The sequence below is a fragment of the Egretta garzetta genome, unplaced genomic scaffold, assembly GCF_000687185.1.
Source record: "Egretta garzetta isolate BGI_Z169 unplaced genomic scaffold, ASM68718v1 scaffold154, whole genome shotgun sequence".
Taxonomy (NCBI): domain Eukaryota; kingdom Metazoa; phylum Chordata; class Aves; order Pelecaniformes; family Ardeidae; genus Egretta; species Egretta garzetta.
The window spans coordinates 2,065,411-2,079,814 of NW_009259600.1; the positions used below are offsets into that span (position 1 = coordinate 2,065,411).

Here is a 14,404-nt window from a genome sequence, read left to right on the forward strand (position 1 = left end):
ACCATAAATATATGACCATAGTAGAAAAATTTTATTTGAGGCTACTTTTCAGTGCTGGAGTTGCCTGTAGTGTGAGCTGCATAACATTTTAAATGAATGTACATATGCATTACTTAATTAGTTTTACAGATCTCTACAGTGCGTTTTTATAATTGCAGACGATTTTGAAGTTCTTACTGTTTTATGCTGGAGACCTTGCCAACGTTTTCTTTGTCATCACAGTGGGCACAGGGATTTATTGGCTTGTGTTCTTCAAAGTAAGTGTTTTTCAAGATTTGGTTGTTATGAAAACCTATTAATATTGCATATCTTTTTCCACAAAAATTCATTTTCTTTCTTCTTTCTCTCTTTTTTTTTTTTTTTGCCTTTCTGGTCAGACTATTGAGGCAAGTTCTATATCATATTCTGTTTGGTGTGCTTAAATTTTGTGTTCACCTCTTTCTTTTCTTTAGGATTCATTGTACTTGCAGTCTGCTTAATAGTCACTTAAAATATTTTACATATTCAAAATAATTACACATTAAATATTGATCTTTTTCTGCAAAACCTTAAGCACCTAGTATGTTGTTACATATGCTGTCCACACTGTTTCAATGTACCTTCTTAATTATAGGCTCAGCAGTTTGTCTCAGTCCTTTTACCACTTCCATCTCAAGAAGAAGATTTTGTTACATACATAGCTTGTGCATTTAGTTTAAAGGTAAATATTTTTTTTCCTCAGGCATTAAAGACATTTCAGCATATGCTTCTATGTATTTTCAGTAGGCTTGTTTTTAAACATCTGGTACCGTTCATTTTATTAGTGTATAGATGTAAACAGTTATTTGATTTTAATAATTAAGTAATTTTTCCACAGACATTTATTTTGTGCAGTCTATATAGGGAAACAAATGCCTAAGGAAGATGATCTATGGAAAATTACTTCTTCAAGCTGTAAAGAAACCCAAATAAAATAACACAATATCAAGAAAGCAGGTGCCTTCTTTTAAAGCCAAATAGTAGTGCTGTCAGTTCCTGATTACAAAGAAGACCAATTAAAATAATTATGTTCAAGCATACTTGTAGAATTCAGAGAACAGTATTCTTGTCTTCATGGGACATACAAGTATTTTATTAATTATTATATTGAATTGGAATTCATAGGACAGGTTACTATGTCATGGGAAAACTTAGTATTTTCATTTCATTTAATTTCAAAAAAGAGTCAAATTTTTTTGAATTTGTTACTTTGCTGTATATTCTTCATTATTTTGGACATGGTAACACGACTTCTCATTACTCCAAGCATTCACATTTAAAAAAAAAGGTGTGTCAAAAGTTGGTAACAAAGTTGCAGTCTCAAGTATAGTCAAGTATATTGCTTGTTATGTTTACTGAATGACGTGCAATGACTGTTTCTTCATCTTTGTCTATACGCTGTTGCTGTCCTTACTTGTTATATTTCTCCTATTTCTTTCTCAGGCTCTGCAATTCTTACAGTTGCTGTTTTCACAACTTACTATAGATATTTTCTTCATTGACTGGGAAAGACCTAGGGGCAAAGTTCTTAAAGCAGTTGAAGGTAACTCAAACTATGCCTGTTTGTATAAATAGCTTTGGTTAAATTCAGGTATTACTCTTAAGTATTTAATTTCAGAGCTTTATTGTATGTATTCTTTTTAGGTGAAGGTGTTACTAAAAGTGCTCCTGCACCTGTGAGCATATGGAGGACATATTTTATAGCAAATGAATGGAATGAAATGCAGACAATGAGGAAGATAAACCCTCTCTTTCAAGTGCTTGCAGTTCTTTTTTTTCTTGAGGTATTATTACAATTGTCACTGTTACTAATTTTTTGTGATTCACAAGTGTAACATAAGGGTCTGGTTTTTAATTCTTACATTCTCTGCTGTAATAGTGGATGACCTTCAAGTTCACCTGAAGACATGTAACTTAGTAAAATAATTATTCTAATACATTTTTTAATTTATATATATGTATCGGTCCTTGCAGTATTTCATTAAGGAAGACTTAAAAAAAATCCAAACCAACCTTTAATTACCTTAGAAACCTTTGTTAGTTTTGTTTGGGTTTTTTAAGGTAATGAGTTACCCTAAATGGCTTAAGAGACTGATAAATCTGTGTACACACTCAATTCTTTATTTGCCTACTGGCTCCCTCCTGCCACAGTCTAGAGCTTTATTTCTGGTTTCATATTTATCTGAACTGAGCTTGCTTCCTGCTAATTTGCTGTAGTGACCTTTTATAAAGCAGGAAATTAAATGTGCCAGTTCTGTTCCTGATGGCATTACACAAGGCAGTATGCCTTCAGTTACAGTAAGGATATGTGAGAAACTGCTTTAGCTTTTCAAAAACATTTCAGTTTGTTTCTTCAGTAGTTTGGTAAGTACTTTTGGGAAGTACTCTTAAAAGGTGTAGCATATAGTTTATGTGAGGTTCGTTTATGTATTTTGAATACTTTTATTCATTATTATATTTCTGGTTTTAAATTTTCTATTTTTCTTTTAAATTCTATGCAGTAAAAACCCCCAAACTTTCCTCATTCGCTACATCAGTATTTTTGCTGTTGGTAAATACTGTCCAGAAACAACTTCTGTGCCACGTTACAAGGAAGAAATAGGGGAAAAGAGAGCTCGTATTCCCAAAACTAACCAGTCTCCTCAGGTTACTCTTCGTAGGCTCCTAGTATTATTAGAAAGGAGAGGCTACTCTTAGTGGAGAGTGGTTAACATCTTGTTCTATAATTCCTGCTATGAGTTTCCCTCTGGAGAATCCCTTTCTTGTCACTGATGGTGGAGGAAGTCATGAAAGATACCTAAATAGGCTAAAATTGGTGTTTGTGAAAACCACAGATAATCTTTATAACTTTCATTGTAATGCTGGAGTTTGGAATGTATTTCCCCCAGCAGTACAATGCATGGGGTAGGTAGAGCAATCGGCTGCTCACTACAAGGGGGAACTTCTGTATTGCTCAAAACCTGTCGTCTTCCGTTACCATTTTGCTAAAGCGACTGTTCAGTTCTCATTAATCATGGTGACAGGCTGTACAGTAGTAGAAAAGAAGCCAGGAAAAGTAATAGTTGGAGGAAGTTGGAAAGCATCTCCCTCCCCTCAGGCCTCACGTCTGGCACCAAAGCAGCCACTTGGTGGTCACCAGGGCAGTGTTGACTACATGGCCAGTGCAGGTAGCACTGTGGCAGCAAAAGTGAGCTTTTCAATATTGTACTGGGTCTGGCTGGGATGGAGTTAATTTCCTTCATAGCAGCCCATAGGGTGCTGTGTTTTGGATTTGTGGCTAAAACAGGGTTGATAATACACCAGTGTGTTGGCTATGGCTGAACAGCGTTTGCACAGCATCAGAGCCCCCAGCGAGTAGGTTGGGGCTGTGCAAGAAGCTAGGAGGAGAAATCAACCGAGACAGCTGGCCCCAGCTGACCAAAGGGATACCCCATACCACGTACCATCATGCTCAGCAGTAAAAATGGAGGGGAGGGTTTTTTTGGGGACTGGCAGGGCATCAGTCTACTTGTGGGAGGGAGGTAGTGATTGCCTTTGCATCACTTGTCATAAGGGGTTATCTCACATTTTTCTTTGCTTATTAAACTGTCTTTATCTTAACCCACAAGTCTTCTTGCTTTTCTTTTTCCTATTCCCTGTCCCACTGTGGTGGGGTTCAACCCACCCCAAATATGCTTCTGGTGCAGCTCCAGTTCTGGACGATTTTCACAAAATTTTCACCTTTTAAGTGTTTCAAGACATAGAGTTTCTCTCATCTTTTTTATTTGGGAACTTCTTCTAGATTGTTTGTTTGAAATAGATTCAGACATAAAGACAGTGGAGGGAAATATATTTCTGTTGAATAAAACCAAAAAAATTGGTTTCTTACAGTTGCAAAACAGATAAAGAATCTGTTTTATCATTGCAATATATAGGATCAAAAAGCTGAAATTTGGCAGAAATAATATGCCTATGCAGTCTAACAATAGAATCTTTTGGAGTTTTTCAATGTTGATTTGTTGTGAGATTTGCATGCGTGTATTTTATGTATCAATACGTGTAGGTACATTTTATGTTCTTAATTATGTTTCTCAGTAATAACACTGGGTCACACAATTGGGCTCTATCATAGTGAACGTGCTACTATTCCCAGGTCCGTTTTTCCTAATTTTTTCTTCTTACTTCCTGTTATGATGGAAACAACAGGGTCATAGTTAATACTATTCATTGCCTCATGTCGTTATATTGACCTTCTTATCTCTTCAGGTGGTGGGATTTTCCAACCTGGCTTTAATGGATTCTTCTTCCAGTCTTACAAGAAGCAGTGAGAGTTACATAGCTCCTTGGAGCCGCATTTTAAGATTTGGTGTGTCTGCTGCGCTCTGGCTAGCCATTGCCTTCTTACAGGTATGTGAAACATGACATGCTGAATTATCATTTTCAGGCTGCTTCTTGGAAGCTAGAATATATATCACTAGGCCATCCATACTATGTATCATAGCGCTGATACACCTTTAGAACTCCAAATGAATCTTCTGAGCTATGAGACATCTTACTTCGGAGTCAGAATTTTAATCCTCTCAAAGATGTGAATTTATACAACTACTTTGTTTTGTTTTAAACAACTTTGAAGCATCTCCAAGTTCAAAATGAAAAGCAGGTTATTGCTACAATTTACTTCTAGGAGGAAGGATGTCAGTCCCATTTCATAGAGTCCAATGCAATGGTGGCCACTGCAGAAGTCTCTAATTTGTGGGTGTTAAAACTGTGAAGTCAATTGCTTAATAAAATCAAATCTGATGAACTAATGAAAGAAAATTTTGTTGATTTGTTTCAGGTTATTTTTTTTTCTGTGTTTTATGAAAGATTTGTTGAAGATAAGATAAGCCAATTTATTGATTTGTGTTCCCTGAGCAATGTAAGTATTTCCTTGTCTCACTTGTACAGTGGCATTTTTAATGGAATAATAATATTTATTCATTTAATTCAATCAGAGATTACTAGCTAACAGCCAAAGTCAATGTTTCTTTAAATCTACAAGAAGATTTCAGTTAAACTTTAATTGGAAAAAGATTCTGGAAACATAGGTATAAATACGTTCTTCTAGACGTGTGATTTTTAGGTTGTTTTTTGCAATTAAATTGGTTACATATGCTCATACAGAATTAAAAAGTAACAAATTATGACAGAAATCAGGTGTGGAGCCATTTGCTGCCATTCTTTCTCCTGGTTTGCATCTTAGTACTTTTACATATTTTACAGACACAGCTGTGTCTGTTTTATTTAACATGTTTATGTTCAGTTTCTGTTCCTATCTTGTGGTTGTTCCTCAACCGCTGAACTTTATGGTTGTGCCTCCTGGACAGTTATCACCTTTTTCATGCATTTTCACTTACTCACATCTGAACTACTTCCCTTTCTCTAGTTTAAATATGGGTCTTGAAGCTTTGTACCGCAAGAATTCCTTTTAACCAAAGAAGAGTGCAGTCAGAACAGGTTGGATTGGCCAGAACTTTTAAAAAATACAGCCTTTTATGTAGAGCATGGGTTGTAGAGAGAGTTAATTTGGGGGTTTATTTGATATATAAACATTGTATCATACTGAATGAAATTCTATTAAATACTCCTAGGAGTTCAACTGGAATCATGCATACATGTTACATATCACAGAAATAACTTTTGAATCAAGATAAAAGCTAATAACTTTGCTTTAATTTTTTGGCTCTGCAGAATTAAGTAGTGATCCTTGCTGTTGCAAAAGTAAACTTGAAGCTGGTGTGTGTATCTAGTTAAGCATAGGTAAAACTAATCAGTAAAAGAGTTATCGAATATTTTTCTGCCATATTTATTTTGGTACCTGCCTACTTTGTGTTTGTAGAAGGGCTGGTCTTGCCAATCTCCATTGTGAATTCAGAAGTTCAAAAATAAAATTAAAATGTTTAATTAAAGTATTCTTCTCTTCCCCCATCTCTTTTAGATTTCAGTGTTTCTCTTGTCACACATCTGCTTTGGTTATTATATCCACGGTCGCTCTGTGCATGGACATGCAGATACCAATATGGAAGAAATGAATATGAACCTAAAGAGAGAAGCAGTAAGTAAAAGTAGTAAAGTTTACACCTGCTCTAAATATTTGTTTTATAAAAATCCCCTCACCTTTGCATTATGGATCTGCACTTGTGCATTGCATCGTTATGATACTTAAGAGATACCAGCTGTTGGTAAGCTCATGGCCACATTCAAGAAGATGCATACCACGAAGCTTTCATAAAGAGACAAATCTGAAAAACTCCTAATAAAGACACATTTAGTCTTCCAATAAATCATTTTAGTTCCTCTCTTGTTCTCTGGTGATATAACCTATTTTTTACAGAAATTAATTTGAATAAGTGTATTTTCTAGTTTGTTGTATGTTGTATCTTTGCTGCAAGATCAGGCAAATGTAAAATGTTTAATCCAAGATTGGAGCACTTTGCACTATATTTCATGACGTCTTCCATCTTTGTAGGGACAAGTAGGAAGAAAGTACCTTAGACAAAGGATATTGCTATTTCAATGATAAGTGGACAGAAAAAAGCATAACCATGTGAAAACACTGAAATGTAGAGGAATCTTTTAAATAATATTTTTGACTTGTTTGTTCCTATATTTTTTCCTAATTGCTTATTTTAATATAACTTTGGAAAAGACAGGGGGTTTCCCTGTGGAGATGTCAAATTTTCTCTTTTTAGGGGGGGTTCTGAGATTTATTAAATGTGACCTGAAAAACATATGGAAAAAGTTGGGAATCCAAAGCACGAAAAAAGTGGGGCAAGCATAGAATAAATGATAAACATAAAAGAAGGTCTTCAGAATGAATGTCAAAAGATGTATTAGAAGGCAATGGACTCAACACAGGTGAAAAGTGGAATATGTCTTTGTGACAGCAGGGGTCAGGATTTCATGTCCAAAGAAAATCTTGCTATAATAGAACCGAGAGTGCAGTGGATTCAAATATTGACAGATATTAAGTACTATGTGTACATGAAAGAGATTAAATTAAAAGCTTTGGACTTTTGGGGGTCTATGAATGACATTAATAATGTTAATTTACAATTGCTTTAATTGTATAGGAAAATCTGTGTAGTCAAAGAGGTTTGTTACCGAACACAGATATCCAGACATTTCAGATTTCCATTTCAAGAAAAATGCGAATGCACTATGACAGGATTCATGAAGCCATAACAAGAGTAAGTGAGATACTGTATTCTGTACATGTTATTTAAAATATGTACATTTTCTGCTGAGTCATGGTCATGTTATATTTCAGAAACGTGGTCCTGCTAGGCTTTTGGACTCATCTGCAAATGCTTTCGAGCAAAGCACAAGGGCATACAACACCATGAACAAATTTCTCAGTTCTTTTATTGATCACGTATGTATATTGACATTACTATATTGAGGAAAAAATATAGTTATAGTAAGTAGAGACTGAAAATTGTAAATTTGAAAGACTGTCATTCCTCTTTAAGCATATGTGCTTAAAGACTTGTTGTTAAAGACTTGATGGCAACTGGAATAGTACTTCATTCAAAAAGAAAAATTGGAGTACTGTTCAGGAGTGCAGCCTGCTCTTAAAAATGACAAATCCTTTTTTGTTATGTACTTATTTTTTACTTGGAACAGACCAGTGCTTTTTTTTCATTCATAAAGTATTCATTCTAAGTAGCTGTACTTCACTTTGTAACAAGTATTTTTCCTTTGAAATCATAAAACAAGAAGTATTGTTTTTCCTTTTCTTACAGGTTCATAAAGAAATGGATTATATTGTTAAAGATAAGTTGCTGCTTGAACGGATTCTTGGCATGGAATTCATGGAACCAATAGAGAAAAGTGTTTTTTACACTGGTAAAAAAAAATTGTGTCTTGGTGTTAGTGCATACATAAGTATGTAGGTTTCTGTGTAGATTTCTTTCCGAGGATTTACAATTTAAACTGGACTTTATAGCAGAAGAGGTCATTAAATGACTGCTTGTGAGGGAGGTATTTAAGAGATGTTCTTCAGGTTACAGAAATCCTATTAATAATTTGTTGCTCGTCTGCAACGTTTTTTCTTTTAGGCAACTGAAAGGGTACTGTGTAGATATGTGCACGTGTTTACAAAGTGCTCCTTTGACTTGCTTTATAGATTCAATATCTGCTTTGTAAATGCAAAGAAGACCCACAACATTTAAATAGGTCCATGCTATTTTTTTTTTTTTACATAGAACCAAATTTCTTATGCAACAACTAAAAGTACAAATAGACAATTTCTTTAAAGAGGATATTGACCACAGTGAAGGTGTTTTAGTGGAATACTTGATGTTAATACGCTGTTCATCTTTGCAAGCTCCACTAAATAATTTGGGTTCTTGAATAATTTATTTTGAAGCTTTTTAAGTATTGCCAATACCTACAGCAAAAATGAGTATTCCAGCAGAAACGGGGATGACACCAGTTCTGATTCTGGTCCCTGGAGCAATGCAAGATCAGTCAGACTTGGGTTTTCCTTCTCCAATGCAATTCATAATTACTGCCAGGTGAGCAATACCTGCAGCACTGGAATCCTCATCCAGTGTTAGGTTCTCCATATCCAAGGTTCTGAAACCCCGAGTCCTGATCTCCTCCTATTAACAGATGTGGTTTGGGGACCAGTATCCACACTGCCATGAAATATGAGCTGTGAACTTAGGCCTGACACCAGTCTGCTTCCTCAGTCCCTGAGCTGTAGAGAATCCATCAAAAATTGTCTTTGAAAACCTTAGTTCAGACCCTGAGTTTATGCCTAACTGTAGGTATGGCCACCACCTGCATAAAAAGTAAACATTAACTAGTGATCCAAGATAATGCAAGCCCTCATTTTGAGTCCCTCAAGTACTTGGCTCTCCAGTCTCACTGTTCAGAACCTCTAAACCTTTTCAGAACCGTAATCCAATCCATAGATATTACCAGATGACCATTACACATCCTCAATATGTCATTACTCTTGTATAATAGCAACCTGCAGATTACATCACTAAGCTGTGCAGAACCTTTCCTGCTCTGTGACACCTGGACTGCAAAAGCTGAAGCCTAATTTGAATCTCAAACCTTGCTATATAATCAGGAATGCAGCACATGATTTCTAACTAGCCATGGCTGTAGTCTGATATTTTTGCTCAGCCTAAATGTTTGAGCTAGACCTAATTTTTTAAAGGCTTGAGCTCTCCTCCCCTGTCACGGTGAAGCATTATCTTTAGTCATAAATGTTGCCAGATAGCCAGTATCTGCCTTAAAACTATAACTAGGGCTTTTCCAGCCTCAGTCTGTGATTCCACACCTTGCAATATCAGTCATTCCAAAACCCTATTCTAAACCCCAGGTCCACTCAGGCATAAATATTGTCAGGTATGCAATGTCTGAGTTAGAATTAAGTGTGTAAGCATGATGCGAAGTCTCCAAATTGTGCAGTGTTCAACAAAGGTTTGGTCTTTTGTCTGCCATTGTTTCAAAGTTCATAATCGTAAGCATTGATATAAATCCATTGTTTGATGGTTTAGACTGCCACGGTTCCCAGAAATTTAGATACAAACCAGGATTTCACGGCAGTGGGACATACACAATTTTTAATGAAAATATGCTGTTTTCCATAAAACTTGCATTAGACATTTTTCTGAAAAAGTAAAAATAAGGAAAAGAATCTGTTTTCTGAAACTCTATTTTAAGTGTTCTTTTCTCTTTTGAAAGTGGTGCTTTTTGATAAAATAAGTAGGTAAGTGGTCTAGACTACTTTGGCTATGAAAAAGGTATTTTAAGCTTAAAGACCCATTGAAGCTTAAGACCCATTTTCTGGTTTGTTAACTGTTAACCAATGAACAAAGACTATGTTAAGCTCTGAACCTTCTCCTAAGTAAGGCTTTAAGCATATGTTTTTATTACTTTGTTGAGTTGGGGCCAGAGTTAACACAGTGGCAAAGAAGTTTTATCTGCTTCTTGTCCAAAGCCACCTTTTTTAAACAATCTGACTGAGATTTCAGGACTGAATAAAGTTGCATGTGGCACGTGGGCTTTTCCTATTATGTTCCGTCAGTATTAAGCCATTTTATAAGTGAAAAGGTTTGCATTATTTTGCTTAAACAGAGTGACATTAACTAGCTCTTATGATGCCATGTATATACCATAACTAGCTCTTCCTCTGACGTTCCTTTTTCTTATCAGCTTTCTCAGTGTGGACTGATGAACTCCACAACCTTACACTTCACAGAAATTAATAATTTTTCAAAAATTATTTTCTTTCTGTAGATGAAAGACAGTCTTTCACTGATGTCCTTTATTACGGCAATGAGACAACACTGCTCATCTTTGATATCCTGTTTTTCTCCATTGTGGACCTGGCTTCCCAAAGTTTTGTTTTAGCCGCTATTCTAACATATTTGCAACAAGAGGTAAACTTTAATTTAAGAACAAAGCAAAATTTAAAAAATGTGGGTTAGTGTGGAAGTTTACATAGTTAACTAGATAATTGAAGCACTAAGTTAGTTTGTGGTGACAGATTATACTGAGAGCTTATGAAATAGTTCTTTGATTTTTTTGTCAAAAAGGCTTGTGAGAAATTAATTTTACTTCCATGCCTGTCATGAATAAAGAGGCTAAAAATGCATTTCAATAGAAAACACAAGTATCTGTTAAAATGAATCACACATAATTTCAGGGTGAAAAGGTGCTGGAAAATATTTAAAAAACGATAAAGGGAATTAAGCACCTAATTCATTCATGTTATTATTTAAAGATAATACAAAGTTATTGTTTTATGTTAGGTACTGAAACATACTGTTTTAACTATTTCTTTGTTAACACATTTTTTCTAAAATGTTCTTAGATATTTAGCTTTATTCGTAATACACTTGGGAGGAAGAATTTGGCATCCAAAACCTTGGTGGATGAAAGATTTCTCATTTAATTAAGAAGATGAAAAACTTTGTTGAGGAGTTAATCGTGGAAATTATGTCCACGATCAAAGCATCTCTGACCTACAGATAACTGTAGTGCACTTTTCAATAATAATAATGTAACGGTTTTGAAGTTTATATTTTTTTATATTGTGTACTGTTAAGCTTTATTTTTATGTATTTACAAATGTTTTTTAATTTGTGAACACTAAGCCATAGGCCTTTAAAAGGAAAGGTACATGAAAATTAGACAGAAGTAAACTTACTGGTTTTATTATTAGAATAAGATAAAAATTATTTAAAGGCTTTTGCTAAGATAGGGACCACTCACTTTGAGGCAAAAATTTGAGCATTCCAGTTGTCAGGAGAGGTTGTCAAGTGTTAAGTTTTCTGAAAATCCCTTAAGTCTTTTTCTCTTTCTTTTTTTTGGCAATTTATTTTGAGGTATAATGTTTAGCAAACATATTTCCAGCGCTACGCAGCACAGGTCTTGTTCTGAATTAAATTGGTATTTCAAGAGGGCTATTTAAAGACCACTTGTTTACAGCAACTCCAACTTGAAATGTTAACTTGTCTTTATTGTGTCACAATATTGTATGCTTTTGTCTCTTCTCTTGAAGTTTATCATTGCTTTTCTTGAGTGTGGACTATACATGACAAAGTTCCTTTGTGTTTGAGATGTAGTAGTGTTACCACAATGCAGAAAAACAAGCAGAGGAGAGGTTGTAGGTGTTTGGTGTTCCTGATTTTGTCATCTGATGTGAGATGCCCTGGGAAATACAGTAATTCTTCTGTGCTGTTTCCACACAAGTGATATAGAAGCAATTATCTTATCTTTTTAGAGGTGTTTTCACAGGTGCCTATATATGTTCATGTACCTCTGTCTCTAATTTTCTGGCTTTGTTACCTTTAGATGTAAGACAGAGACCATAATCATTTTACTGGCAGCATATTTTTGGAATTTAGACAAGTTAATAATTATTCAAGTGCCACTTACTAAGCATTAAGGGAGATTATGAATGGCCTTCAAAACACCTTTAAGTGAGGTGTCTACCTCCCATTTGTACCTCTGAAAAGTCTCCCTACCTTTTTAAAATTATATTTTTCAGTAAATTATTAAACATGAATAGTGTTTTCTGGTTTTATAGCTGTTACTTGTCTTTAGATGATTCAGCAAGGGACTGTCACCAGCAAAATACCATAAAAACCTAAGTCGAGGTTAGCATGCTTGTTCCAAAACAGAGACTGAGGATGTAATTAGTTGGACCGAGCAGATTTTCAATGCAGACATACTCATCAGAGTTGAAGCAGCATTGTATTTTGGGTGTTCTCATGTTGATACCATATCATATCATATCACGATATTAAACTTACGGTAACATCGACATAAATCTCAGGGCCACTATTGCTCTAATGCATTTGCTTTTGGTGTTGCGAAACCTCTGTGGCTTGCTATTCCAATATAGTTGCTTTTAAGTGATAGAATGTCTGTCTGCCAGTAAGGCTATAACAAGACAGGCAACTGAAGAGCTGATTTGCAGCAGGATCTGTTCATTAATACGCAGTTTATCATGGGTATTTCCATGTCATGCTTTCCTTACTTCGGTCTACTTCTGTGCGCGGTTCTTAGTTTGTTGGTGCACACTATGCCTCAAAAAAGGTGTGAATACAGAACTTCCAGCAGAGTGAAATGTCCACTATAAATAAAATCAAGGTTGTTACCTTTACAGTGAATGTAGTAATTAAAGTGCCCATTAAGTTCTGTATCTGTTAAAACAGCCAAAAATCTTATTTCTGTGGAGTACCACGACTGTATGACTTCACTAGTTGTGAGGCTTCTGTCATATTGCCTGTCAGTGATGTACCGAGTGCCAAACTTCTAAGGAGCCACCTGAAAAAATGGTCTGCAGCAGGACATTTGCAAGGCAAAGTTAGGCTTGCATGATGCAAGCACAGCTTAACTGAACAACTAAACTTCCTAGATCTCTAGATCTCGCAAATCCTACAGAAATACCAGCGTACAAGAGGAAATACAATCTTTCTCATGTGACCATATTTATTTAAGAGGACTGATGTGGCTAAAGGGGGTGTAGAAAGTTGCTGTGATCCACACGTGAGCCCATGTGACCCTAATGAATTACCCTAATGCAGGTCTTTTCTTACTGCCACTTTCCAGCAGTGTCAGTGTGCGTCATCGTCAACGGTAACAGGCACAAGCTTTGTCTCTGTGCAGGTTCTGACGATGCAGCCATAGTCATGAAGTTATTCTGGGGAACAGAACCACACTTCAAACCTACCTCCTCCAGAATGGTCTGATTTATCACCCACTTCTCTCAGGATAACTAAAAAGTAGTAACAAGACCTGGGTAAACCAGGGAATGTCGGCAAGCGAAATGGAGGTGCCCTTGTGCCATCTGTAGACACGGCTGTGTTGTTTTAATGTAGTTAGTCCAGTACCAGCAGAAATGGAGACATTTCAGCGTGTAGGCTCTCACTCTGCACCCTATCCTCAATGCTTTTGCTAACCAGGTAGAGCTTCCCATGCAAAAACTGATTTGAGTTTGCTTTAGATAAGCCTTTAATTATCTGCTGCTCAGAAGGGCATGTGAAAGCTTTAATGACCTTGCAATTTGCAAGAAGTACTGCTAACGGCAACTCTTGTTACAGATAAATGATAAATTAATCTAAAACTGCTCTGTCAAAACAGTTCAGTTGCTTGGCCCCCTCTCTCTCCTCAGCGCACACACGGCTTTGTTGTGTTTTGTTTTTCTAGGTCATTTATCTAAAATGTTAATATAGGCACTCATGTATGATTTAGGAAATAATTACAGGAGTCAAAAGCTCCAGGAATTCATAGAAGTTTTTCTTCCTTCTTGCTGTCCAGTGAACACTTAAAAAAAATGGGTTGACTGCACTTTGTTCCCCTGTTGCTTGGTATTTGTTCAAGAAATAGTTCTTGTGGTTGTATTTCCAACTCAATGCTTTTCTTTTTTCAAAATTAATACGCAGCTACAATGTATCGTTCATGTGATGCGTGTCTTTCAACTTTCTAAATGTTTTATTTAGTCACATGGCATTTCCTATCTGTCCCTCATAGCAATAAAAAAATTGTCAAGGACCAGAGAAGTTTTTTTTTTGCACTTGTTGAATCAATTGACCCAAGCCTACACCACACTATTCCTGCCATGAGCGTGAGAGGTTTGGGATAAGGGCAGGTGGCTGCTAGCAGCTCTGCGCTCCACCGAAGCTGTCGGGATAAGCGTAAGAAAGGGGGTTTGTAGTCAGCATGGCAATGGAGGGTTGCGGTTTTGGGTAATCACAACTGATGGCGTGAGATGGTTGTTTATTGCTGAGGATCTTAGGGGCTAGAGGCCAAAACAGTCAATTCTGCAAATAATTGTATATACAGACAAGGTACAGTGATTTCAAGATTATGTTTAAAATTCACAGGTTTCATTTAT

At 35.9% G+C, this 14,404-nt stretch overlaps 1 protein-coding gene across 1 annotated transcript in view; it reads left to right on the top strand.

Annotated features, from left to right (window-relative positions):
* Nucleotides 1-13,738, top strand: part of TMEM67 (transmembrane protein 67) — a 32,723-nt gene extending 18,985 nt beyond the window's left edge. Inside the window, exons 16-27 of the mRNA XM_009638337.2 lie at nucleotides 159-257; nucleotides 614-700; nucleotides 1,462-1,561; nucleotides 1,663-1,802; nucleotides 4,264-4,404; nucleotides 4,835-4,915; nucleotides 5,975-6,091; nucleotides 7,110-7,226; nucleotides 7,307-7,411; nucleotides 7,782-7,884; nucleotides 10,297-10,439; nucleotides 10,874-13,738. Coding sequence (XP_009636632.1) covers nucleotides 159-257; nucleotides 614-700; nucleotides 1,462-1,561; nucleotides 1,663-1,802; nucleotides 4,264-4,404; nucleotides 4,835-4,915; nucleotides 5,975-6,091; nucleotides 7,110-7,226; nucleotides 7,307-7,411; nucleotides 7,782-7,884; nucleotides 10,297-10,439; nucleotides 10,874-10,954 — 1,314 coding nt within the window. The 3' untranslated portion in view covers nucleotides 10,955-13,738. The remainder of the gene's footprint in view (nucleotides 1-158; nucleotides 258-613; nucleotides 701-1,461; nucleotides 1,562-1,662; nucleotides 1,803-4,263; nucleotides 4,405-4,834; nucleotides 4,916-5,974; nucleotides 6,092-7,109; nucleotides 7,227-7,306; nucleotides 7,412-7,781; nucleotides 7,885-10,296; nucleotides 10,440-10,873) is intronic.
* Nucleotides 13,739-14,404: the final 666 nt, after the last annotated feature.